Raw genomic sequence first — 26668 nt, 5'->3', positions numbered from 1 at the left:
TATAATTCTGCCAAAACGCATCAATATCCAGCACTTTCAAGTAGGGCTGTCCTCGACCAAAGAAATTCTTAGTCGACTAAAACTCGTACGAATCACAGATCTGTAAAACTGAGTTTCTCTGCAAAGAATCACACAAAAGCACCACTTTAAATCCTGTGTTTACCAGAGATGTGCTCATAAGTTTATCGGAAATAATATTCAGCATGAAAAAAAGGATAAAAAATTACTAATGGACAAAAGAAATCAGAGTCGACTGAGACCAAAACAATCGATTAGCTGACTACTCGACTAAGAGGGGGCAGCCCTATCTATCTCAACTGCTGCTAATAACAGAAGACAAACAAGCCAGAAGATGAATCCCATAACTGTTCTAATTACATTATTAGTATCAATAGGTCAATTACATTACTTAAAAATACATCTTTATTATTATATAACCAACACTGACAGCAGCTGCAGTCTGAAGCCAAACTGAGATAATGATAGATGATTAATAATCGGTGGAAAATCTTTACAGGAACAACGTGATTTATTTAGAAAAATATTAGAGAATGATCTTCAATATCCTTCATCATAACGCCAAAACGTCACCAGTTTAATCAATGCAGGGGGGTTAAATAGATCACACAGACATTGCAGCTTAAGCCAGATTTCCTAAATGCACAAAGTCAAACACCACGTCCCCTCTTTCTTGTGAAAATCTGCTTAATTTGTGTCATTTTAACTCACACACCAGTGTTAAAATCCAGCCCTGCAGCTGGCATTAATATTAAGCTACAGATCAGGATGCTACGTAAACACACATGTTCTCTCTATACATGCAAATTACACACATGTGCATCTGATTTGTACCCCCTGTATGCCAGTCACAGTGTGCTCCAGTGACCTAGTGCCCGAGATTAAGGCCTGGCAAAGCCAGATTTAGCCTCCAAGTCCCAGCAAACCAAATCCCAGTTTTTCAGAGCCAGCGAGGAGCAGCTCTTGGACTGCATGATGCCAACACACTGCCAGCCAAAGTCTTCCTACACAAACAGCAACATAAAACTTGTGAGGCCTTCAAACCCCTCGTCACTCAGGGTGACAGAGCGCTGCACTGCTGCAGACAGGAAAGATGGAGGATTTCTGGGTAAAATGCACAGTCAACATCAACCTCCACCTCCAGGAATAATCTCATTAACACTGTGATTCATGTGGCCATCCATTTAGCTCCTTCTGTCCTCACACCAACACATTTAGGAAGGAGGTGTCTTGTTATGTTACTGTTAATATTGACTCTTTTTTTGGTTGTACTGGCATAATTCATACTGTGCAATATTTTCAGGTGGAATTTCATTTCATTTTCCACCTGTGCAATTTTGTTAATAGTCTGTTTATTGTCATTACTGTATTAACTGTGTTATCTGATGCATCTTGTTTTTTGCACTATCCCCTTTGCTGCTGTACACTGCAAATTTCCCCACTGCGGGACTAATAAAGGAATATCTTATCTTATCATGTACTGTTTGGTTTCTATAATAACAATAGCAAACAAAATAATAATAATTAAATATCATAAATGTGATCATCATTTTAGCAAGATTTCATATTCATAAATCCAAATATAGCCAGTCTAAACTCTTTTTTTTTATAATATTTGGAAATGAAACAGTACATTAAAACCATTTATAACTAAAAAAAAAATTATTTTATTTCAAAGTTTCCCCTGGCTCTGACATAGTTTGCCTCTATAAATCAAATTTTTTTAAAAGGTCTTTCTGCTGTCGTGACATTCATAATTCAAAATAATAAAACACTTTACAGTACATATTATTCTGTTTAAATGAGACTGGTGTTTGCAAAGGCTTGCATGGATTTTGCACAAAAATGTTTAACTTTTGCATATGCAGATTTTCAGACGCTATTTATATTAAGGTTTAGTAAATATATAAATAAATGAAGAAATCCTGCATAAAGAGACATAAAGATGTGTCCTCATCCCTGAAGATGTGTCGTAAAACACACCTGAACCTGCACCACGTTAACTGACCTGTGACGCCTCTAATTAGCCTAATCAGTTCTGTGTTAACATTCATTGTTACTCACCAAATCACGTTGTGTTTGTCCGTGACGTCTAACAAACGTGTTGGGAGTATTTCTGTCCACGTAAAACATTTGCAAAACCAATTTTTTTAAGTTTTTTTTATCCAGAAATGTTTGCGTCCACGTTTCCTTGCTAGTATTCTTCTTCTTCGATGTCTTTACTAGTGCGTCCTCGTGCGCGCACACGAGATAAACAAGATAGATGCCCACTCATAGTAACTCTAAAGAGTATACAGGTAACACTATTAGGGCCACATTGAGGGAAAAAAAAATCTGAGATTACGAGAATAAAGTCATTTTATGAGAATAAATTAATAAATTTACGAGAAAAAAAAGTCGTAATATTATGAGAATAAAGTCATAAGTTTACAAGAATTTTTTTTGTAATATGAGAATAAAGTCCGAAGTTAACGAGAAAAAAGTTGTAATATTAACATGTTTTATATGGTATATGGACTTTACAGGAACGAATATTTTCATTTTGTTAGCCAAAACGTCATTCACAGACAAAGAAATATATAAAAGTAACAAAAGTAATGCATCATTTTCTATGGTGGACTTCTGAAACATATCATCAGTTCAAAATTATATTAACCAGATAATCTAATTGGAAAAGTCATGAAGTATCAAGCCAATAAAACAATGTTATGTATGTTTTGAGCAGTTGAAGACAGACTGTGGTCTCCAGGACCGCAAAGTAGGGCTGCAACTATTATTTTCATTGTTGTTTAATCTGTTGATTATTTTCTCAATAAATCAATTAGTTGTTTGGCCTATAAAATGGTGAAAAATGAGTTTTCCAAACCCCAAGATGACGTCCTTAAATGTCTTATTTTGTCCACACCTCAAATATATTCAGTTTACTGTTATAGAGGAGTAAAGAAACCAGAACATATTCACATTTAAGAAGCTGGAATCAGAGAATTTTGACTTTTTTTAGTGACACAAAGAGGGTGTAAAAGAGCACAAAGGTTTGAATTATGGGGCGATGAAGCTGTTTAAGTACTTATAAAGGGCAGTTAAACTGACTACATCCATCAATGATAACAAACAAAAGACTGTTTAAATTAATTTATTTCCATTGCACACAAACACACATTCAGTGCCAAAAGATCTTCAATTATTTACAAAACCTTTACACACATATAAAATAGTGCACTGTCTCAGACACACAAGGATAAATATATATATGAGAGTTTTAAAAAGAAATGTATACAAGTGAAAATTGGCACATCCAGGAGACAGGCTTTATATCACCAGCTTTGCATGTTTCCTGTTTGTCAAACAGACGATTAAAACAGGCACATTTTGCAAGTGCAGCTTCAACATACAGAGAGTACTCAGCTTTAGACGGCTACGATATAAATCCCTTTAAAAAACACCCTGAACCAGGGATCCAGCCCCTTTAGTCGTGCAAGATTTATTTATCTAAAAAAATAATCAGACCCATAAGAAAAATATCTAGCAGCCCCTGAAAGCCCACATTCAATTTACCTTTTGATTTGAGAGGAAAACCGGTAGTAAACTTAACACACACTTTAGTGCAATTAGCAATATAAGAAGCTTCATTTAAAAGACTACAGGATGATTTCTTAATAGCATTAAAAAAAAGTAAAATCTACCTTGTAAAACAACAGGACAGTTATACTGAGCAACAGCAACATCTACTGGTTATGATCAGCAACAGACATGATGCACAAAAACAATTGTTCAAATGTTCTTGCTCGTATGAATGAATCTCTTTGGTGGCTGTTTCCCAGTTAAAAAAAGTGTTCTTTGTGATTTGTCATTAAATCCAAGCAAGTTCAACAATGTATAAATAACCTGGTCCTGCTGAGGAAATGTGCCTGTAGACTCAGCAATCAGTGGTTTCTTTTTGATCCTCATTTCTACCTGGATTTCATCAGTTTTTGCTGCCGTCTCCCGGTAAGAAGTAGGGGTTCTCGTGGCCTTGAACCAGGTAGGAGTAACGGGATGGATTTTTACCTGTGAAGGTGTTCATTGCTTCTGGGTTGAGATCGTACGATCCCTAATGAAATGTCAGCGGAAACAGTCAGCGTATTAGTATCTTTCACATGTAGAGACGTCTACCATTCAACACCCACAAAAGCCAAGCACACGTACACGAGTAACCGCAGTCACCAACGTGCAGTGAAAATGACTACTACCAAACCACTAGCATCAGCTGAGCTTCGTTGAGCTTTCACCCGCTACATTTACATGTAGCTGAAAGCACACGGCTTTCCACAACAATCTGTCTCATGAAGCTCCCCATCACCCAGAAACACTTCCACCTTAATTCTCACTCTGGCCTGTAAATAAATCACCATCAGGACGGCATCACGGCAAATCAGAAACTAAAAGCAAAGCCATGCCTTACCTTTTTCCCTCCTTTCATCTTCGCCTGAAACCCCTAAAGCAACACACTAGGAGTCAGGCAAGCAGGGAGCATGGGAGGGAGCTACGTGATAGCACTATAGGTGTGTATACATTCTGGATGATTGGGTTCAACATACTGGTGTGCATAGGATTGAAAACATATCATCAAAGCATCTAATATGTGTCTGAAATGATACAAGATGATTGTGTGGCCAGTGAGCGTGGGTTTGTTGATTTGCAGGTCAAATTAGTTCCAGGTGTCTGTCTAGGGTTAAAACTAAGCTAAATTTGGTTTAAAAAAACATTTAAAAGACTCTGTTTTAGTGTTTAGCAGGTTCCAACTACACTACTTTTATTTGAATCCCCGCTTTTTAAAATTATTTTCCATTTTGTTTTAATGCCACTAATTTCTTTAACGCATTAACACAACTTGCGGTTGCAGCAGGCTCATTTTTAAAGCTATAGTGAAGATACTGGCATCACATGAAACTAGAAAACTTAATGAATCCATTAGTATCACACTAGCTTGTGGTGAAGGAGGCTAAATAACGCTCCAAAGTTACGCTACATGTTGGCAAGGAAAACTTGGCATGGCCATTTTCAAAAGGGTCCCTTGACCTCTGACCTCAAGATATGTGAATGTAAATGGGTTCTATGGGTACCCACGAGTCTCCCCTTTACAGACATGCCCACTTTATGATAATCACATGCAGTTTGGGGCAAGTCATAGTCAAGTCAGCACACTGACACACTGACAGCTGTTGTTGCCTGTTGGGCTGCAGTTTGTCATGTTATGATTTGAGCATATTGTTTTATGCTAAATGCAGTACCTGTGAGGGTTTCTGGACAATATTTGTCATTGTTTTGTGTTGTTAATTTGTTTCCAGTAATAAATATATACATACATTTACATAAAGCAAGCATAATTGCCCACTCCCATGTTGATAAGAGTATTAAATATGACAAATCTCCCTTTAAGGTACATTTTGAAAAGATAAAAAAATGAGCGATTAATTTGCTATTAATCACGATTAACTATTTTAAGCGATTGACAGCCCTAGATTACTGTTGTTATACCTTGTCTATACATATGTGTGTGTGTACATGTATGTTGGGATTAGTAAATATTGTACAATATAACTAAAAGAAAATAAATACAGTTGAAAAAAAAGAACAGTTATATGTAATCTAGATGTCTAAAAACATCTTTAACCTAATTTAGCCAGATTTTAACATAAACCTAGATGTATTTTTCACCTGCAAATGATCAAATCCATGATTACTGGATGGGATTAAGGTTAATAAGCAGTTGCAATGTGGGTGGGGCAACAACGAACAAACTAAAGGCCGATTTAGTGGATGATTGACACAATGCGAGACTGTGAGTGTGAGGATTAGTGGTGAGTAATTCGGACGGCAGAGGCGACAGAAGATAATATGCGATAACTCACCAATCCGTTGTTTTGCTGCTTTTTGTCCACCAGGGCACGAGTGCTGCCCCCTTCTGTCATCTCTATGGGAGGAGCTGCATCAAAGTTAGTGGAGGCCCGGGGGATGGGGGTGATGCCGGGGGGCCACGGCTGGTTTGCGTCACCTGATGAGTATGGACTGCTGTTGTGGTCTGGCTTGCCCTCTGAGCATCTCATCCTGATGTACAGACAACAGGGAATGTAAAATGAACATGCATATTATGAACATGGTCATTGTAGTTAATCTATCATAGCCATAAATACTCACTAACACATCAAATGATAGTAATCCACAGCAGAAAACAGTCCCCAACTCATGCCGTATTTACTCTTAGAAACACTAAAGCTACAGTGCCCAACTGGTGCCCAACTGGTGATTTGATCTCAATGTGAAACAGGTCTGAACTACACATTGAAATATAGGCAATAAAATGATGCTTCACTTCAAAAATTCACTTTTCAACTTAAATGTAACCCTAGTTTTACATCTTTTGACCTGCAAATAATCAAAGCCATATATTTGCTAAACATTTATAGGGTTAATGTGGGTCAAAGTGTGAGCAGAGGAGTTTTCTTTATATCCTCACCAGCAGCAGTATGCGAGCAAGGCCAGGACAATGATGAGAAGAACTCCTCCCAGTACACAGGAGATGACCACCACTGCCAGCAGAGCGGCTGTAAACACACACATAAAAGACATTTAGATTTTTATGGGTCAGCACATAGCTGTTACTACTACTGCTGCATTATTTCAGCCTTTGAAAATAGTGTTGTTACTCACAGTCATTGCAGTTGAAGCCAGCATATCCGAATGCACATCTGAAGGACAAAACAGAGCGGTTAAACAACATGATATTTATATTTAAGCTGTGCCGTTGCATATTAATGGAGTTTAACATTGAATCCACATGGGGGAGCCAACTTCACATCGACATGTAACCACACACACCACACCTGCACATGCAAAACTTACCCTCCAAATACAATGAAAAGAGTGTGTACTCACGGTTGACACTCATCTCCCGCTGCCCTCTGCCCACTTGGACACGCTACAAAGAGAAACATGATAATTCAAACACACAAACACATACAATGTTTTGCATAAAGAGACTGAAATAAGAACATAAAAAGCTACAGTTTCAGACTCAGTCACGGTAGATGGAGACGTACAGCACGCCTGGTTGCACAGCAGCATGAGCACAATGAGAGCCTCTTCATATGGAGGCTGCATGATGACCATTACAAACAAGCTCATAATGGTACATTATGTATTTCCTGGGAAAGGAAATGTATGCAGCATTTGTCTTTATTTGCTCTTCCTATAGCGGATCTCCTTGGTCACAACCCTCCACAAAGAGAGAGAGAAAGCTGCGATTCTTCCATGTGTTTCCAGGGAAACAAATGCCATTAAAAAGAAATAAATTAGAGAGATAAATGAAGTAAGAGTCAAGGGTCGGCATGGAGAAAAGGCTACAGCTCTTGACCTTGTCTCGGAGTCTTGCTCCCTGTTGTTTCTCCCCCTCATTCTTACACACAAGTATTTCACTGAGGATAAGAAGCTTCTGTTACAGCTCTAACTGTAGATCAGCTGGAAACTTTGCTTGAGCTTGTTTCAGACGCTGTTGGTCTTCAGCTCTTATAGTCTATATGAGGCTTTAATAATCTATGTTTTTTTCTGTTTTTTATGAACATACAACAGGTGAGGACTGGGACATTACAGCATAATCAATAATAATCATCAAAAAGTACAGATAAAGTTGCATATAAAAAGAAAATTCGGACAAAGGAAGAATTGTTAAGAGTCTACATGGTTATAACTATCCCATTTTTCCCAGTATTTATCCCCCTTTTCCTTTTGAATTCAAAGAGTGAAAGTAATTTTCTCCATTGAGCAGATGGAGTTGATTATGTTGATAAGAAGGGCAAAAGAGGGAGGCTTCCTTTGGAGCCAGCATTTAATAATAGTCTTCTTACTAGCAGCCATAATAATCTTCAAAAGGTACATGTCACTTTTCGATTTTGGGGATTTCTGGTTGGGGGTAATAAAGAAACGGACCAAATCTCTCCAACACAAAGAGTTAGTGGAAGTAGACTGGGTTTCCCATACAAGAAGCCCCATTTTCTCTGGTATTACTATGTTAGTTTCCAATTTCCCATTGCTGCCTTAGGGTGAAGCCCTTGTATAGTTTACCTATGATGCCTTTAGTGTTTTTTGAATCATAAGCTTCAATAAATATCTAGGTTATTCTTAAGGGTTGAGCCGAATCATGGATCCTTATATATTTGGATCTGTAGGTTCCAGTAAAAATCCTCCTTGCCCAGCTCATAAGACTGACATACATCCTCAAAATTATTAAGGTTTCCCTTTATCATTATTCGGCAAAAGGAGGTGATGCCTCGCTTGGTCAAGATTAAACATTTTTTAATAGAAAAGACAATACTAAAGACAAGCATGTTCTAGTCTGCTTATTCAAACCTAATACTAGTCTTGATAAATGAGATTCATAAATGTTAAATAGTCCCTTTTACCTCTGCAGCTGGTGTTGGAGTACAGGATGGAGATGTAGCCCTCTTTACAGGAACATAAAACCCGGCCATTTGTATATGCGCACGATGTAGTGAAGACATCACAGGGTAACGGCTCCTGAACACACAGGTCTGTACCTAAGACAGAGAAGATGTAAAACAGGTGTATGAGAAAAAGCCTGTTGCTCATACATGTGAGGATCTCATCTGAAATCAATCAGCGTAGCAGTACTTACCTGTAAATGAAGCATTACCCAACAATCCACTTTGTTGGTTGGTTATAGCCTGATTAATGGCCCGTTCAACAGATTCCTGAGTGGCGGTGGTATTTTCAAAGATGTTATTTACAGTTGCTTGCACACTTCCTGATCTAGAGAATTGTAGAGAAGTACCAAAAAGGGTTAAAAAATATGTTGTACCATATGGCATATTATCTTTCATCATCTTAATGCACTGTAATTCGTATGTATCCAATAAAATCAATTTGTATCTAATTCACGTAATTGTGAACCAGGAAGTATAAAGAACGAGAAAACGCTGCATAGGGAGGAGGTCGGCGTGGATTTATGGGATTTGGCGTCATCTAGTGGTGTAGTTGTAGATTGCAACCAACTGAGTTCCTCTCCGCTCACGCCTCCCTTTCCAAGACTGCAGTAACGTGAGCTGTCGAGTACAAAGCCATGGTAACACTGTTTGCCTCGCTCAGAGGCCGTCCTTACCATAATAACACTACTTTCGGAGCAACGGATGTCAGACAGCGGCTGGCGGTAGCACGGTTTACACTCTGCGGCTCAGGTTACTGCAATTCTACAACCGTTTCGGAGAACTACGGTGGCCTTCAGGTAACGTAAAGATTTGAAAGTCTCTCTCTAGAGCCAGTGTTTGGTTTGTCCGTTCTGGGCTACTGTAGAAACGTGGTGGACTCCGTGAAGAGGACCCGCTCCCTTTGTAGATATGAAGGACTCATTCTAAAAAAAACACAATGATTCTTAGTTTCAGGTGATTATACACTAATGAAAACATAGTTATAAATATTATATTCCATTTCTGCTTATAGATCCTCCGAAATGTTACACACTGTTCCTTTTAGTTACGACACGGTGCGGTTTAACCACTTCCGTTGTGGCCTAACTTAACTACGATCTTTTCCTAAACCTAACTATGTAGTTTTGCTACCTAATCCTGACCAAGTTATTTCCTGTGAAGACGGAAGTTTATTTTGAAAAGACCGGAGTGGAGTTTGCCGCTGGACATTCTTCGTGAAACGCACAAAAATTGAGGAATAACTTTTCGTAAGATATCATAGGAACCGTTGTATGAGGATACGTGGTATCTTTCTGCAGTAGGAAGAAGACAAAATACTCACTCAAGTCGTACAACATCAGACTGTTTATACCCCGGCTGATTTTTGAGGGCATCTCTGAGCTGTGAAACAGTATAAGGATGTGGTTTAGGGACAGAGAGAGAGAGGTGCATTTATTATAGAAATTCAAAATGCTTTGCGATCTCACAACCTACCGCTGCTGAGATATCAGCTGCCGTACTCTGGAATATTTTTGAGGACCTGTTGCTCATTTCGTTTTCAAATGTCAAGGAGGTGATATGAAGCTGGCCAGGGAACACTTGAGCTGAATGAAGAGGAGGACAGGAGAAATTAAGGCGAGAATAAGTTTCACCGCCACCACCCCGTTGTTATTTCTGTTATGGTCATTTCACATCTGACCAGACATAAAATGCTGTTTAATTTCCTACCGGGTACACAGCGGCCATCCACCAGGAAGCTACCAGAGAGACACTGGCAAGTGCCACTAAGACAGACGCTTTCAAGAGGACACGGGACAGCAGGACACGCTGATGAGAGATAGGAGAAAAATGATGCGTTAAACAACTGGCCATTTGATTTTTTTTTTCTCATGTGAACTGAATTTCTCAAACCTGCAATAACAGTTGTTTTTTTGCTACTAGGGGGCAGCGGAAACGAGTTGTTAACATATCATCACCTTTTGAGTTGATAAAGCAAACTTGTTAGCAAACAGCTGCTTATTTACACATCCAGCAATATGATCATTCATTTGGAGTCGTGCAAATCCAATATCTCCTTTTAGCTTTGTTTTTGTCTCTACCAACTCCAGAGGGAAATGCATGGTAAACTTGAAACTTAAATATCAGGCTGTTTAGCTGCTAATTGCTGCACTATGTTCCCCAGCTAATCTCTAACTGCATCTGTCTGACGTTAGGTGCTGAGCAGCTAGTATACAGCGGGCTTATCGGAGCTGTTTTGCTGAAAACTGCTGCCTGCTGCGGCCGAAGACGACGATATGAGAGCGGTGAGAGTGAACCAAAACAGTAAAGTTGATAGCCGGACAGCTATAGAAACTCACTATAAAGCATCACTACAGAAGCAACCACTTTCACATTGTCACATTGTTTACATTATCATTTGATTAAGTTGTTGTAATTGTCATTATAAACCATTTTAGCACAAAAAAACATGAAAGCAATTATCTCTCCCAATGTGGGTCCTCGTGTGAGCAAGATTTAAAGGTCTTATGGATAACATTTTTATGTAGACACATTTTTTTTTTTTTAAATAATACATCCACCGAGCTTTTAGAAAGGTGCCAAATAAAAGTATGGCTTTTCCATAAAATGTTATGATTGTGAATTAATCATTTTAAACATTTTGACGTGTTCAAAATGAATGTTTTGTTTATCTCTGTGGAAGATATCTGATGTTTGGTTCCCACTTGTAACAAGGCTATACCAACGTTGGTATCACGTGGTATCTCTGTGTCATCAGCGATCTAGTTGCCAGTTAGTGTAGAAAGAAACTGGAGTTTGACAGTAAGTGCCTGGCAACCACTTGTTGTGAAGTGAATGCAATGGAACGGCGACATCTAGTGGCTGAATGTGATCAATGTTATCAATAGAACCTTTAATATCTAACCAAGAAATCTGTTAAATTTTTCTGATGGAGTTGATTGATAAAGTCATGCACCTGAGTAATATGAACCTGTGGAGAAAGGTACGAACCTATGACTGGAGGGATGGGTGGGGCTGCTGTGGTGGAGTTGTTGGTGGTGATGTCTGTTGGTCGCTGGGTGGTACCAGTACTGATGGTGGTGGGGGAGATTGTAGTGGTGGTGGATGAGGCTGTTGTATTTCCACCAGCTGGTTCAGTTGAATGAGTCAAAGTGGTGTGGCCGGTCACTGTAACATTAGAAATATGTAAAAATCTGTCCAAGAACAGAAAACGTCTACTAGAGCTAGTTAGCAAATGTTAGCAAGCTAAACTAAGATGGTGAACATGGTAAACATTATACCTTCTTAGCATCACCGTGTTAGCATCGGCATTGTGAGCATGCTGATGTTAGCATTAAGCTTAAAGCACTTCTATCTATCCCGGATACAGGAGCAGCATCTTGAGATTTTTACGTTATTTGGAGCCAGAGTCTGCGCAGTAGTGATCGGGCGGTGGAACCACAGTATCAAGGTCACCCGCCAAAAACAATCGCAAGCCGAGCACGGCCGCAGCTTGTCAGCGAGGGAGATTCACATCTGCCAATCATGATGTCTCTCTCCCTTTTTATGGCATCAAATAACTAATTAAAACCAAACTAATCAGAAAAAGAAACACTTGAACAAACATCAGCGTAATAAGAACTACCTAAAATGACAGAAACTATCTTTGAGAAAAGTTTATTTGACGTGGACTTTTACTTTTTACTTTGTCCCATCCGCTAACATGGGGGGGCGGGCTTTATGACCTATACTGCAGCCAGCCACCAGGGGGCAATCGAGATGTTTTGGATTCATTTTTGGGGAGCTGTCATGTCGTCCATCTTTATATACAGTCTTATCCTGTGGACTCTGAGTCTTATTAAGGTCATATGAAGTTTTTTAAAGAAAAATGTGCACACTGACTTTGAATTTGCTTTTGAGGAATTGTGATTTGGACTTACTCCAAAATATTTCAAACAGCTCTGCATTTAGCATGCCACTTGTAAAATAGTCTGATGCAGCTTTAACTTATAGTCCTCGCTGAATTCCTACTCACCTGCATGTTATAGTATATTATTTTGTAAGAACACACATCAACACTCATCATGCAGTTAGTCCTACCTCCTGAGGTTGTTGTTGAGGGACTAAGGGTGGTGGTATTTCCAGTAGGGGATGCGGTGCTACTGCCTGGGGAGGTGTTTGTAGGGAGAGAGCTGGAGGTGGAGGTAGGTGAAGAGGTTGGGGGTCCAGCTGTGAGTGTTGTGTTAGTGGTGGGAGTGGAGGCTGAGGGTATGGTGGTGGACGTGGGGGTCTCAGGAGACGTGTTAGTAGAGTTTGTTAGTGTAGTTGTAGTTAGTACAGCTGCAGAGCTTTCCGGAGTTACTGTACTTGTACCTGCTGTGCCGTTGTTGGTTTGTGTAGTTGTTGTGATGTTTCCCGGCTGTGTTGTGACTGTAATGGTAGTCGTGTTGTTGCTTGTGGTTGGTGTAATGGTAGTCGTGTTGTTGCTTGTGGTTGGTGTAATGGTAGTCGTGTCATTGCTTGTGGTTGGTGTAATGGTAGTCGTGTCATTGCTCGTGGTTGGTGTACTGGTAGTTGTGTCGTTGCTCGTGGTTGGTGTAATGGTAGTTGTGTCATTGCTTGTGGTTGGTGTAGTAGTAGTTGTGTCGTTGCTGGTGGTTGGTGTAATGGTAGTCGTGTCGTTGCTCGTGGTTGGTGTAGTAGTAGTTGTGTCGTTGCTCGTGGTTGGTGTAATGGTAGTTGTGTCGTTGCTTGTGGTTGGTGTACTGGTAGTTGTGTCGTTGCTCGTGGTTTGTGTAATGGTAGTTGTGTCGTTGCTTGTGGTTGGTGTAATGGTAGTCGTGTCGTTGCTTGTGGTTGGTGTAATGGTAGTTGTGTCATTGCTTGTGGTTGGTGTAGTAGTAGTTGTGTCGTTGCTTGTGGTTGGTATAGTAGTAGTTGTGTCGTTGCTTGTGGTTGGTGTAGTAGTAGTTGTGTCGTTGCTCATGGTTGGTGTAATGGTAGCCGTGTCGTTGCTCGTGGTTGGTGTAGTAGTAGTTGTGTCGTTGCTCATGGTTGGTGTAGTAGTAGTTGTGTCGTTGCTTGTGGTTGGTGTAGTAGTAGTTGTGTCGTTGCTTGTGGTTGGTGTAGTAGTAGTTGTGTCGTTGCTTGTGGTTGGTGAAATGGTAGTTGTGTCGTTGCTCGTGGTTGGTGTAGTAGTAGTTGTGATGTTGCTTGTGGTTGGTGTAGTAGTAGTTGTGTCGTTGCTTGTGGTTGGTGTAGTAGTAGTTGTGTCGTTGCTCATGGTTGGTGTAATGGTAGTCGTGTCGTTGCTCGTGGTTGGTGTAGTAGTAGTCGTGTCGTTGCTCATGGTTGGTGTAGTAGTAGTTGTGTCGTTGCTTGTGGTTGGTGTAGTAGTAGTTGTGTCGTTGCTTGTGGTTGGTGTAGTAGTAGTTGTGTCGTTGCTTGTGGTTGGTGAAATGGTAGTTGTGTCGTTGCTCGTGGTTGGTGTAGTAGTAGTTGTGATGTTGCTTGTGGTTGGTGTAGTAGTAGTTGTGTCGTTGCTTGTGGTTGGTGTAGTAGTAGTTGTGTCGTTGCTTGTGGTTGGTGTAATGGTAGTTGTGGTGGTTATATTTGTAGTCTCACTAGTGTTGGTGGGGGTTGCAGCGGTCAGCGTTGTACCGCTGGTTGGAGCTGATGGAGAGTCGGTTGGGTGGCTGGTGGTGGAGTTACTGTTCTCAGTAACAGTGCCGTTGACTGGCGCTGTGGTGTTCCAGAACTCGGTGCTTGGCTGGGTGAAGGCCGTCTCTGAATGGGTGGCCGATGGTGTCATAGTTGTATGTTCTGCTGTGGCATTTTCTGTAGTTGCCGTAGCTTCTGAGGGTGGTGGTAAAGTTGTAAAACTGGTTGTTGAGTCATTGCCGCCTGCAGGAGTGGTGGATGTGTCATTGGTGGTGACATTATGTGTGGTGGAATCAGTTGTTGTCATTCCTATAGTCAAAACAAAAGCACAAATATATTCAATGTGTGCTATACAGCAACATTAGCATTCATTTGAAGTCAGATACATGTAAGTCCAGTATTCACTAGGGCAGGTGATATAAAGGTAGTTTATCACAGCTTTTTCACTGCCTGCTGCTGTTGGAAACAACACTGACGGTGAGAGTGAACCAAAACCATAAAGCTGAGGACCATAAAACCAAAAGTGTACTGTTTAGCTGTAAAATGAGAAAGTTTGCTCCGGCTGGTGGGCGGTGCTTGGTATTTCCTCAACTGATCTCAAAATGTCGGCCGGGTCACTAACGTTCTCATTTTACAGCTAAACAGCACACTACAAGATGTTTCTGAAAACATTTTATTCGAGAAATAGGCATTACAGTAACAGAATATTGATTCATATTTGATCAGCGCTGCCTAGTTTGACCATTTGTTCGGAGTTCGCGAGTGATTGACAGCTGCTCAGAGACGGCAAGGCTCCAGCTCAGCTCTGATTGGTTGTTTCCCTCCGGTCTGTGAAATCTTGCAGAGGCCATTAGGAGCACCGGAGGACACAGAGGCACAACATATTTTTCAGATTAACTGTCTCATAGGCTATGGTCAGGATATAGTGACCGTTTTATAAAAATTTACTTTTTTAAATCATATTGGCTCCAATTTTGCCCACTGCTGCTTTGATATACAAGTACTGATTAGAGCAGCTTTAGGCTCTAAAATGTCCACATCACAGCTTATTAGCTTGATTATGCATGCTAATTACTGAGGTAAAATAATGCATTAATTAACAAATATTTACATGTCAATGTGCTTGTATTCATGTTCACATTCACAGCAAACAGGAGCTCTGAATATTAAGTCAGTGTTCAAAATCTAATTAGATCACCTACTTTCTACAGGAAGCTTGTTGTGTAAATGTGACATCTCTGTAATATTGTTAATTTACCAAAATGTATCTACAAACAGACATATGCCAACATAAAATATAAGGTTCTGCACACTGTCCACCACAATGACAGGATAGTTTAAGCTGTAATTGCAGAGGTTGTGTCTTCAATAAACATTTAACATTGAGTGTGTAAGAAGTTGACAGAAGCTGTGACTCAGCAGATAACAATTACCGCAAGTGACGGCTGTTTACAACATCAAGTTGTGTCAGTCGCAAGTAATGCCAAATTCATTTGACAATCTTAAAGCAAAGAGCAGTCTCCTAATTGTTCAGTGTGCTGTCGTGACGCCTGTTCCCATTTAGCCTCTTCGCTTTGTGTTTATGGGCGAACAGAGGAAGCCAGAGGGCAGCTTGAGGAGCGGTACAAACAGTAGGAGGTCTTTGATAATGGCTCAGCCTGTTTACCTCAGCTCCTCATCTGTATGCATTGAATGATTACATTCAAAGCCCCTTTTCAGCAGCCAGAGAGGGAACATATTCCTGACGGGTGGACGCCTTGCACAAACACTTTTTTCCAGTAAGTCATCTCAAGGAAATGGTTGAGAAAACCAAGACTAATATCAGATCCTGGGCGTGATTTGATTATTTTCTGTGTACAAGGCCTGTGTGACCTAATGTCTTTATCGCTTGGTAACCAAGACTCATTTAGAAAAACCACAGGCTCCACACACCCAAGCTTTATGGATACGATGATCTTCATGTACACACACACACACCTTCAAAAATGATGTATTCTGGGAGTGGGATAAGACATTAAGCAATGAACTATGATGGATAAGGAAGTGACGAAAGGTGGGAAAGACATATAAAGTCTCAGGTGACGGTTTTAATGGTCATAAAGTCAAGGAGTGGCCGAGCTAAGCAAGGCTAGATCCATATGTGAAATAGCGTACCGTGAGATCATTGCTGTAAAACACACGTTTCAATTTTGACTGGCTCGTCTAGATTAAGATTTAAGGGCAATGGACTAATCTTACTGAGAGAGATTCAAGATTAATGAAAAACCTCTCAACCCTGTCTTGATAAACCCTTTGTTACATTTTATATCAATTGTGTTTGTTGAACGACTGAGTCGAAGGTTAAGCATTTCACCTCATTCCTGCATACCTTACAGTCCGTAAAATCTCAAAAGGCCAACGTTTTATCTGCTTGTCCTCACATTTTACCCCCTTTTTCAGATTCCTATTGCTTTGTAGAAACTGGGCAGCCAGTTTCAGTATCCAGTAGATTAGTCAGGTGTGTGTGACTCTACTCCTCTACAGTATCTGGGTGCAATGCCAGTGTCAGAGCCAGCAGGTAGATCTGTGAGCTGAAGGAAAGGCAGTGGAAGTCCTTAACATTTTACAGTTTTTAACGCACACTACCAATCAACACACAATCACCCCTGGGGCAGCTAAGAGGTAAAAGAGTACCATTAACTCTGATGGTGTGGACTCTTATCAGCTGTGTGTGTGTGAAGAAACCGCTTTCTTATCAACATCTCCACATTAGTGTCAGAATGGAAAGTTTACAGTGTACCGGTCTCTCTCTGTGTCTTGACTAATGATACACTAAAACTAATCGTAGTGGACGCATTCGTTAATCAAACACTGATGACATCATAATTATCAGATGCGGTCAGAGTTTAAAAGAAGACATCGGAGAGAAAAGAAGTAGTTGCCATGATATGAGGAGATATCACAATTGTCTCAGTTGTCAGCGCCAAATATTCGATTTATTCCCCCCAGCCTCCGCTCTACTTTGTGTTTAGTGCTAATTAGCAAATGTTAGCATGCTAACATGCTAAACGAAGATGTTTAGGGATTGCCATGAAATTTGGTGATGAAAATTTTCAGTTCATGAAAGTTAATAATAACCTTTTTGGTCACCTAAAAATGTCTTATTCAGCGTTCAGTTGTGCTTATAGCTCCACCCTCTCAGGTCACCTCTGGTTGCAAAAAACCAAGATGGCAACGGCCAAATACCTAGACGGCAACGGCAAAAAAATGCCGAACTCGAGGCATCAAAACGGCAGTCAACAAACCAATGGGTGACGTCACGGTGACTACGTCCATTACGTTAAACAAGTAAAGTAGGAAAGAATCCTACAAACAGTTGTGACTCTTTTTTTTAAACAAGCGTATTGTGTTGTGGGACTTTAAGCTTCAAAGATGTTAACTTTCCCCCTAAAAGAATACACCGCAAACTATTTTCTCCTGGGCTATTTTAGTAGTACTACTACAATTAGGCCTAAAGTAGTAAAACAGAAGGTCTCGAAGGTTGGCAACCCTTATTTGCAAACCCAAGGTTAATCAAGATCTAAATGAATGCCAGAGTTGGTAAAACATCAAATCATGATCTCAGTTTGGACATTAGGTAATATAGAGATAAATATGTTGGCAGCAGTGGTGAGCTATAAAATCCAATGGTGTAATTTATAGGTCCCAATCAGGAAACTAATCTTAGCCTTATTACCTTTTACTCCTACAGCTGAGACGAATACAAGTAGAGCACAAAAGAGAGGAAGAAAGGCTATTGTTTGGAGTCTCACCTGTCAGTACTGCCAGTGGAAAACAAATATGATGTGTGATGACATTTCTAAAATTCCCTAGATTCTTATAATTCATCTAGTGCAAATTGTAATGAGATTAGCATTACAGCGTCGTTTACAATAACTCCACATTACCAAACTGACCTTATAAAGGCTCAGTTTTTTTCCATGTAGCCTTCACATGTAATGATTATGGTCTGACGTTGCTAATAGAGGGAGGCTGAAGCTGAGACCTTGAAAATGATATGATATTTACTTTAGGCTCATGACATGGTGAGATATTTCTGATATCTACCTACAAGTCATAAATAATCCAGATAAAGATATCAAAAAAATGTTATGGTCTCATCATAAAAATACCATCTATTTATGGCACACAGGGAAGTGATGAACAAAAGGGACATTGAAACAAACAAGAATTTGAGTATGTGCATGTCGTAACACGAACAAACAAAGCGGGGTTCCTCCTCCACTGTCATTTTCATACTTATGTTTGCTTCCACCTTCAAAGTTCAGCGCTGCTTCTCTATTTTCATTTACATGGAAATTTCAGCCATAAACAAAGTACACAGAAACAACCGTGACAAGTTTCAAAGACAGATATATGACATCCGTGCCACAGACTGATGCAACAATAGCTGCAACAACGCATGTTTAAACTTCACCACAGACCACAGCATTTCCTTAACGACATGTTGGAAGCCCAACGCCTTTGTTTTTGTGACTTTGACAGGGTCTCTAGTCAATTACAAAAACTGGAAACATCTATGAAACCCATATGAGACAATGTAAACTAGAGATGTTCCGACTAGGGCTGTCAATCGATTCAAATAGTTAATCACGATTAATCGCAAATTAATGCCACATTTTTTATCTGTTCAAAATGTACCTTAAAGGGAGATTTGTCAAATATTTAATACTCTTATCAACATAGAAGTGGGCAAATATGCTTGCTTTATGCAAATGTATGTATATATTTATTACTGGAAACCAATTAACAACACAAAAAAATGACAAATATTGTCCAGAAACCCTCACAGGTACTGCATTTAGCATACAAATTATGCTCAAATCATAACATGGCAAACTGCAGCCCAACAGGCAACAACAGCTGTCAGTGTGTCAGTGTGCTGACTTGACTATGACTTGCCCCAAACTGCATGTGATTATCATAAAGTGGGCATGTCTGTAAAGAGGAGACTCGTGGGTACCCATAGAACCCATTTTCATTCACATATCTTGAGGTCAGAGGTCAAGGGACCTCTTTGAAAATGGCCATACCAGTTTTTCCTCGCCAGAATTTAGTGCAAGTTTGGAGCGTTATTTAGCCTCCTTAGCAACAAGCCAGCATGACATGGTTGGTACCAATTATTTCCTTAGGTTTTTCTAGTTTCATATGATGCCATATGAGCCAGTTACAACGTCCGAAAGATTGATTGCGTTAAAAAAATTAGTGCCGTTAAAACAAATTTGTGTCAATGCATTATAATCACGTTAACTTTGACAGCTCTAGTTACCATACAATTGTTTCCTTCCCGATACCGTGTATCAATCAGCGTGATAAAAAAATATATATATAGTTGTGATTATCATTAAACAGCTGTTTACTACACTACTACATTTTCCTCGACCTGACTACTGTACACTCTCCACTAGCACCGCACTGTTGCTGTTTGCTATCGTCAAGTGATAAACAACTTACAATCAGTTCTTCTTTGCAACTCTAAAACAGTAGCCAGTGGCCATGACACATCCAGGGTGACAACACAGGGAATGCTACTACCGTTTTGGAGCGGCGAAGAAGAATTGTTTTCCGGTTAAACAAGTAACAATAATTTGTGGTATTGGATCAGTGCATAGACTGGCGCACTCGCTGATACCCTATCCCGAATTTTTGGGCAGTATCGGACGCATTTCCGATACTGGTATCAGTAACAGACAGTCAGTTAGTGTGATACACAATTAAGAGCCCACTCTGCGTTGCACGTCTAACAGAAAGCCTTGTCTCTAAGGATTTAACCTACAGCCGGATAATCCCCTGCAGACACAAAAGGGATGACTGGGTCAGGCAGAGTGGGTCTAAGGTCGGCCTGCGAGCACATATTCAGGAGGATGTGGATAAGAAGGTCCGGCTCTACCCACCGAGTCCTTTGGTCCAACCTGCTACTTAGTTTGACAAACTATAACTTGTGCGGTGTGGGAGTTGCCAAGGAGATGTCTGTTCCAGCTGTCGAAGCTTCGCCTCGATTCAAATCACTAACTAACATAAAACAGAGAGAGACGGACGTCAGTGCTTGTGTTTCAGGGCAGCGTTGCACTTCAGGGGATTTCTATTCATGCAGGACAATAGCACTCCTGTGAAGTACCTGCTCACAAACTGACCGCCAGATCCAGTTCCCCAAACGCACGTCCTCAACTTCCTGTCCACGCTGCCACTCCTCGAGAATAAATCTGGATTGATTACACAGCGCATGGATTCCTGAGTGGTCCAGAGAGCTGCAGACAAAACTTTCTCCTGGTTTCTAAATGTTGCCGTGAAATATTTCCAGTTTGTTGTTGGGATTAGGGGAAAGTGCGTTCCTGAAATTGTTCTTTATCACTTCCAGCAGCGCCGCGACAAGGACGGCCCTGATTAAAGAATGCACACAGAGCAGGAGATGAACTGACAGGTTGTGACCCAACAGTCAGGAAGAGCCTGAGGCAGCATCTCATTAGGAGACCGAGGAATCATGTGGAGAGCTGACCTATAGTGTGTGTTGCCTGTGTCTTAGAAATCATGCAGTATGACATGTGAAACAAGCTGATTAAAGACAAAAATGCCTGAGGCATACCGGACCACAGCTCACAGCTAATTACTGGTCGCACTTTGGGTCTAATGAGAGTTAACATGTCTTACATACTGCTTTATGACCTCCTGGTATTTAAAGGTACCCATCCCTGCGTTACAGAAACCTCACGATACACCAACAGATACACACACATGATAGCCACATCAAAGCGACAGCCAGGTCACCAGGGGTGAACTCACAAGACCGACAGGAAGCTTTTATTTTCATCAACCAACAGTCCATCATCCTGCTGAGAGTCTTGTGTCAACAGTCCCGAACAGAGGATACACTGATGCCTCATACGGTGGAGGTGAAGGGCTGGGCAATATGGCAAAATATATATTTTTTTTCAATAAGGATATATCAGCCCGTTCTCATTCCCACGGCGTCAAATAACGACACTTTGTTCAGAGACTTTGTTTCCTGCATTTTGGTGACTTTTAAACAACGAAAATAACAAAATAAGTAGTACACCGCAACAGCATTTTTATGTTAATCTTTTAATTTTACTTTTAACTCTCAGAAAAGAAAGAAATTAATAATTTGCCCCTCTGGTGTAAACTTGCCGTGTGAATCTCTAGTATAAACTAATATTCAGACACAATGCGACAACGGCACCTCTGAGCTCTGACCCCAATTTCCAATAGCTTGCGCCACGCCACGATGGCTTTTTGCTACGTCGAGCAAAGCCCGACTTTGGGCGCTGCACACTGTGATGTGCGGCGAGCGCAGCAGCGAGCGCAGCAGCGAGCGCAGCAGCGAGCGCAGCAGCGAGCGCAGCTCAAACATATCGTCCGGGTCGAAACAGTAGAGGTTATACACGCTGTACAGTGCCAGAAACATGTTAAGTGTGGAAAATGTGTCTTAAATCAGGAGAAATACAGGACAATTGTGACCCCGGGAGGAAACTGAGATAGGGCAATGAAAAACGGGAGTCTCCAGGGAAAATCGAGAGGGTTGGCAAGTGTGGCACCCTATAGTGTCAGTATGGGGTATAATAAACGCTCAGGGAAAGTGCGCCGGGAGTGTGGTGACGTAGCTTTAAGAGCAAAAAGACACACATCGGGCAGGAGGGATGGGAGGTGGATGGGTCCAACAAACACAAGGCTTTCATCCAGGAGATCACTGTCCCTTGTGTAATGTTACAATCAGCTGTTTGTTCATGTCCCCTTAATTGTTCAGCTGACCTGCTGTGAAGGCTGTGTAGGCTGTGTAAGCAATTAAGTGTACCAATTAAACAATTTCTTTGGCTATAATTATTTAGAGGTCATTTCTGGGGAACGTCATAGAAAGTTATCAGGATTTTTTAGGAAATTATTAACATAAAGTGTGATGTGTAACTCCTTTATTAGATCATCACATGTGAGTTTCATGTGAGTCAGAAGTCAGTGAGATTATCTGATCTATTAATACAGGGACACGGTGGTGTGTATCATTAACAGATGAGTAATGAAGGTGATTGAGCAAAATCAAAGTCCCATACTCTTTGTCCTGCAAAGACTTTGCTCTCTATCACATCTGGACAAACTGGCTGAGACCGTCGGCTCTTCCTGCTGCTGATGAGATAGGCTCAATGCCGGACACACACACATGTGCAGCCCAACATACACACGGAAAAATCTCAGCATCTGGAAGGAACGCCAGGGTTTTTTCACAATTACTATTGCACAAGGACACACTGAGTAGCACAGCAGACAAATTAAAAGAAGCTGAGCACATATCTCAGTCTCTATTTATTCCGGCTGATTATGTCACACTGTAGGTTCATCAGACGGTCTCCAGTTTAAGTCCTCAACAGGACGAGGCAGACAGAAATGAGCCCTCTGTATCAGAGCAAACAGAGCTCTTATACTGTAACTCGGAGGTAACAGATGGCTCCTTGGAGCAGGGCTCACTTGCAGGGCCTCTGCACATATCATATCCAATTAAAGCTCCGCCAGCACATGCTTTCCAATTACAGAGTGAGATTTACTGCCCCGGGGCAGGTCTAATCCAACAGGATGCAGCAGGGACGCAGCGACAGAGAGGGAGAAAAAGACTCAGCAACAAGTGTGCATGAGAACTAAACGCAAAGACAATAGAAGGTGAGTGCATCAGATGAGGAAGATGAGATCAATTATCGATATTAAACAGAAACCAGGAGAGGAGGAACTGACTGATACAAAAACAATACTGGTGTTCACCGAAACTGAGCTTTTCTTTGTACTTCTCCCACTGATAACAAAGAATAATTGCTCAAAATAAGGGTTGGTAATGTGCGTGACCTTCAACGATTCAGGCTGTTCTCATACACCTTTCGAAGCTATACCTACGAAAAGTAATGCACTGTAACTCATATTTAACCCAAACCGCAATCTTTTCCTAAACTTAACTAAGCAGTTTTGTTTCCTCAACCTAACTAAGTAGTTTGGTTGTTTCCCGTAAAGACAGAAGTTTATTTTGAAAAGACTGGGGCAGAAATTGACACTTGCGTCCCGTGTTGCTGGACATTCGTAGGAAAATGCACAAAAAACTTTTTGTAAGATATGTACGTTGAACGATTACTCGATTACTCGATTACTCGATTACTCGATTACTCGATTACTCGATTCATCTGGTAGCTGATTGCCAGAAAATTTAGCGCCAACTATTTTGATAATCGATTAATTGTTTACGGTCATTTTTCAAGCAAAAAAAATTTAAATATTCTTTCAGTTCCAGCCTCTTTAGTGTGACGATTTGCAGTTTTCACTGTCATTTATGGTAGTAGAATTGAATATCTTACAGCTTTAGATTGTTAGTCGGACAAAAAAAGCCAAGTGGAGACATTACAATGGCCTCTTTTCATAGACTTTTTAATTAATCAAGAAAATAAAGCTCAGATTAAGAGATAGTAATACAAGGTTATATGTATAAATGTCACTACTTTTTCTATGGCTTTAAACAAGCTGCATGTCGTGTTTTATGTTTTTGTTCTGGTGTATTTTAGGAAGCCTTCTGTAAAACCTTGGCCAGGGACAACAGATGATAAATAGCCTTTTGGTTAATTCTGGTATTTTTATATCATGCGTATTTATTAATTTGCACTGTCCTTTCTCAAACAAACTAAACTAAGTAAAAATAATCATTAGTTGCAGCTCTACATGAGTCTGCGTCCTTTCACATTCCTACAACAGCCCATTAACTCCTGAACAGACCTTTGCATGCTCTAATAATGACCTAACGATGACTAACCAGCAAAACCTGACACATGATCCTCTGCAGAGAGAGGAACCAGTAGCAGAGAGAGAGAAGAGAGAGCAGAGGAAGGCATTAAACATGCTCTGCTCTCCTCTCTCTGGGAGATTTCTTACAGAGGGCACAAGAAAATGTGGCGCCAGACTCAGAGGAGGAGGATCACCACCCTCAGGAGGTCTTTTCATCTGGACCTCTTTACTGCTACTTCAGACAAACTGCCCCAAAGTGGAGCCTCCATCACCTCCCCACGTCTCTCTTCGACTCTGTGTTTTCTATACAAGAGGACACATGACAGGAAGGGAACCACATAAAACGGCCTGCAGGCTAACAGCGAGGCTCCGGCACATGACAGTGACTGAATCTTCATACATGCAAAACACAGAGATGCCCTTCAGAATGGTCCAAAAATGATTTAAATAAAAAAAGGGTGACCAATGGATTTAACTGTAACTAAGCTCGTGGAGTCGGTACAGTGGAGAGCTCATCAAAATTCCTCAGGGCAGCTTCACCACGCTGTCGAGGGGGTCAACTCATGCACACACAGAGTAAACTTTGTGTGAGGAGTGTGCTGCGCTTCAGGGAGCCGGCTGTTGTTCGACCGATGCCTCATCTGTCCACCCCCCAAAGACAGCTTTGAGTCACACCGAGGAGGTAGTGAGTCAGAGTTTAAGACTATTTGGGAGGGAAAACCCCGTGAATGTGAAGAAAAATAGAAGAAGAAAGAGCATTTTTCTTACAATAGTTGGATAAATGGGAGCTACTGTACCTCCTTTCATGAAAGCTAAACAAAAGCTGCTAGATAGTAACCATGCCCTAACCGACTGTGGGTATGTTTTTTATGAGTTACTGAAATTTGCATCTTGGATATGTCACACAACCATATCCTTTGTTAGGTATTATCAAGGAAACTTTTTACCTTTCTGAAAAAAAATATTTGTTCATATGATAAAATTTTTAGATTTTTACTTCTTATTTTTTATTATGTAAAACACATGTTCATCTTGATAAAGGTTGGTGGATTCTGTAAACACTGGGGCCAACAATTATAATAGGTTCAGATACTTTCTCACTCTATTCCTGACTAAGTCTGATATATTTTATTTTTATAAATATATTATAATGTTGACAGTAAACCAAACCAAAAAAGACAAAGAATGCCACAATCATCACGTTGTGAAATATTGCTCTAAGATTGTTTTCAAATATAATAAATTGTAATCTACCTGTATGTGATTTTATGTCACTAACTAATAATAAACTTGCACACATACATATATATAATAGGATATAATAGGAGATTTTTGCCAGTGAAAAAATTTAAATATTGTGAGATATTAATTTCTATATTTCTATAACTACTTTTTAATTGGAACTTTTATTCTATTTTTATGAACTTATTTATTCCTTGTATTGTTTTTCTGCTGTGTTTTGTTTTTAATGCCATAACTCAAAACACTTTCTATGTATGAAAGGTGCTTTGATTATTTGCCCTACTGAACTGTATATGGGCTATAAGGGCCATGATTCATTCTAAAACTGAGAAAAAAAGAGGCCAAAAATGTATTTTGTACATGCACAAAATACCACTCATGTACATGAGAAATACCATTTTCTTACTGAGATATAGAAGTACCAGATATCACATCAATTTATATAAAATGTGATGCATTGTTACAGATTAAACCCAACTAATAATAATAATAATAATAATAATAATAATATTTTTTATAATAATAATAGTAATTTCTGCATAACTACTAACACTTTTGCTTTAGATATTTTAGTATATTTTGCTGATAATACCTCTGTACTTTTATTTAGCCTAAGAAACCCTTTGACTGCAGTACTTTTACTATAATTTAATAGTATTGCAAGTAAAGGACTACAAGCTCACAATATACATTAAATCTGTGCTGACTACAGTTAAACTACTAAAAAAGTAACGTGAACATATATTACCAGGGTTCAACTAATACTACAACTCAAAAAGACGTGTTATATCAACATAAATAGCCAGTTAAACACAGTTTTCTGGTGTAATTAATTAGTAGTGTGGAGGTATAAACTCACCTTTAACGACAGCACCCAGGAGAAACACGACAGGCAGATAACTGAGAAACATCTTTCAAGTCTTTGGTTGTAAAACAGCTGAACTGAGGACCAGTCGGTTAAAGAAGCCCGGTGAATCACCCGGTGTAACGGTGATATATAACGGTGCTGTAGTGTCGTTGTCTCCTCGCTGAGAGCTACAGGTGGCTCAGACTGAAAGCTGCAGCCTCCGACAGTATTAAAAGCTTTAGTCCCTCCTCTGATTGGTCGGCTGTCCTGTCAATCATCATTACTGTACTGGAGCTGCTCGGCTCTGCCTCCCACCCAGGAACCAGTGAGTCAAACCCTGTCATTAACAATACAGAAGTAAACTACTGAAGTAAACTACTGTACAAGAAGAGCCTACTTACTTTAATTAAAGGGGAACTACTTCCTTTTTCAAAATTCATACACGTTATTCTTATGGTCCAAAAAAATATTAGCAAACATGAACAACTCTCTCTTGTGATGTCACATAGGGTATAAAGTGTGGAGCTGCTCCATAGACAATGAATGAGGAGAGATGTTCTAGATGACACTGAGAGCACCCAGGGCAGGGGTCAGCAACCTGCGGCTCCGGAGCCACATGCGGCTCTTCAGCTCCTCTCCG

The 26668-nt window shown here is 40.3% G+C and overlaps 1 protein-coding gene across 3 annotated transcripts; it reads right to left on the bottom strand.

Annotated features, from left to right (window-relative positions):
- Positions 1-3134: 3134 nt before the first annotated feature.
- Positions 3135-26237, bottom strand: LOC141780831 (uncharacterized). Of its 3 annotated transcripts, none has more exons than XM_074656230.1 (14): positions 26041-26237; positions 12576-14444; positions 11487-11663; positions 10206-10304; positions 9972-10081; positions 9820-9878; positions 8690-8823; positions 8457-8591; positions 6934-6976; positions 6709-6746; positions 6515-6602; positions 5910-6105; positions 4460-4492; positions 3135-4108 (listed from the first exon to the last, which is right to left on the bottom strand). In XM_074656230.1, exons 1-14 carry the CDS (start codon positions 26090-26092, stop codon positions 3983-3985), a joined length of 3159 nt encoding a protein of 1052 aa, XP_074512331.1. In that variant the 5' UTR covers positions 26093-26237; the 3' UTR covers positions 3135-3982. The 3 variants fall into 3 exon arrangements, with proteins under 3 accessions (XP_074512331.1, XP_074512333.1, XP_074512332.1); XM_074656232.1 differs by having other exon boundaries at positions 12849-14444; XM_074656231.1 differs by lacking the exon at positions 4460-4492.
- Positions 26238-26668: the final 431 nt, after the last annotated feature.

Source organism: Sebastes fasciatus, chromosome 13, assembly GCF_043250625.1.
Source record: "Sebastes fasciatus isolate fSebFas1 chromosome 13, fSebFas1.pri, whole genome shotgun sequence".
Classification (NCBI taxonomy): Eukaryota; Metazoa; Chordata; class Actinopteri; order Perciformes; family Sebastidae; genus Sebastes; species Sebastes fasciatus.
Note: the sequence above shows the minus strand (reverse complement) of the source record. Positions and strands in the feature narration are given on the sequence as shown.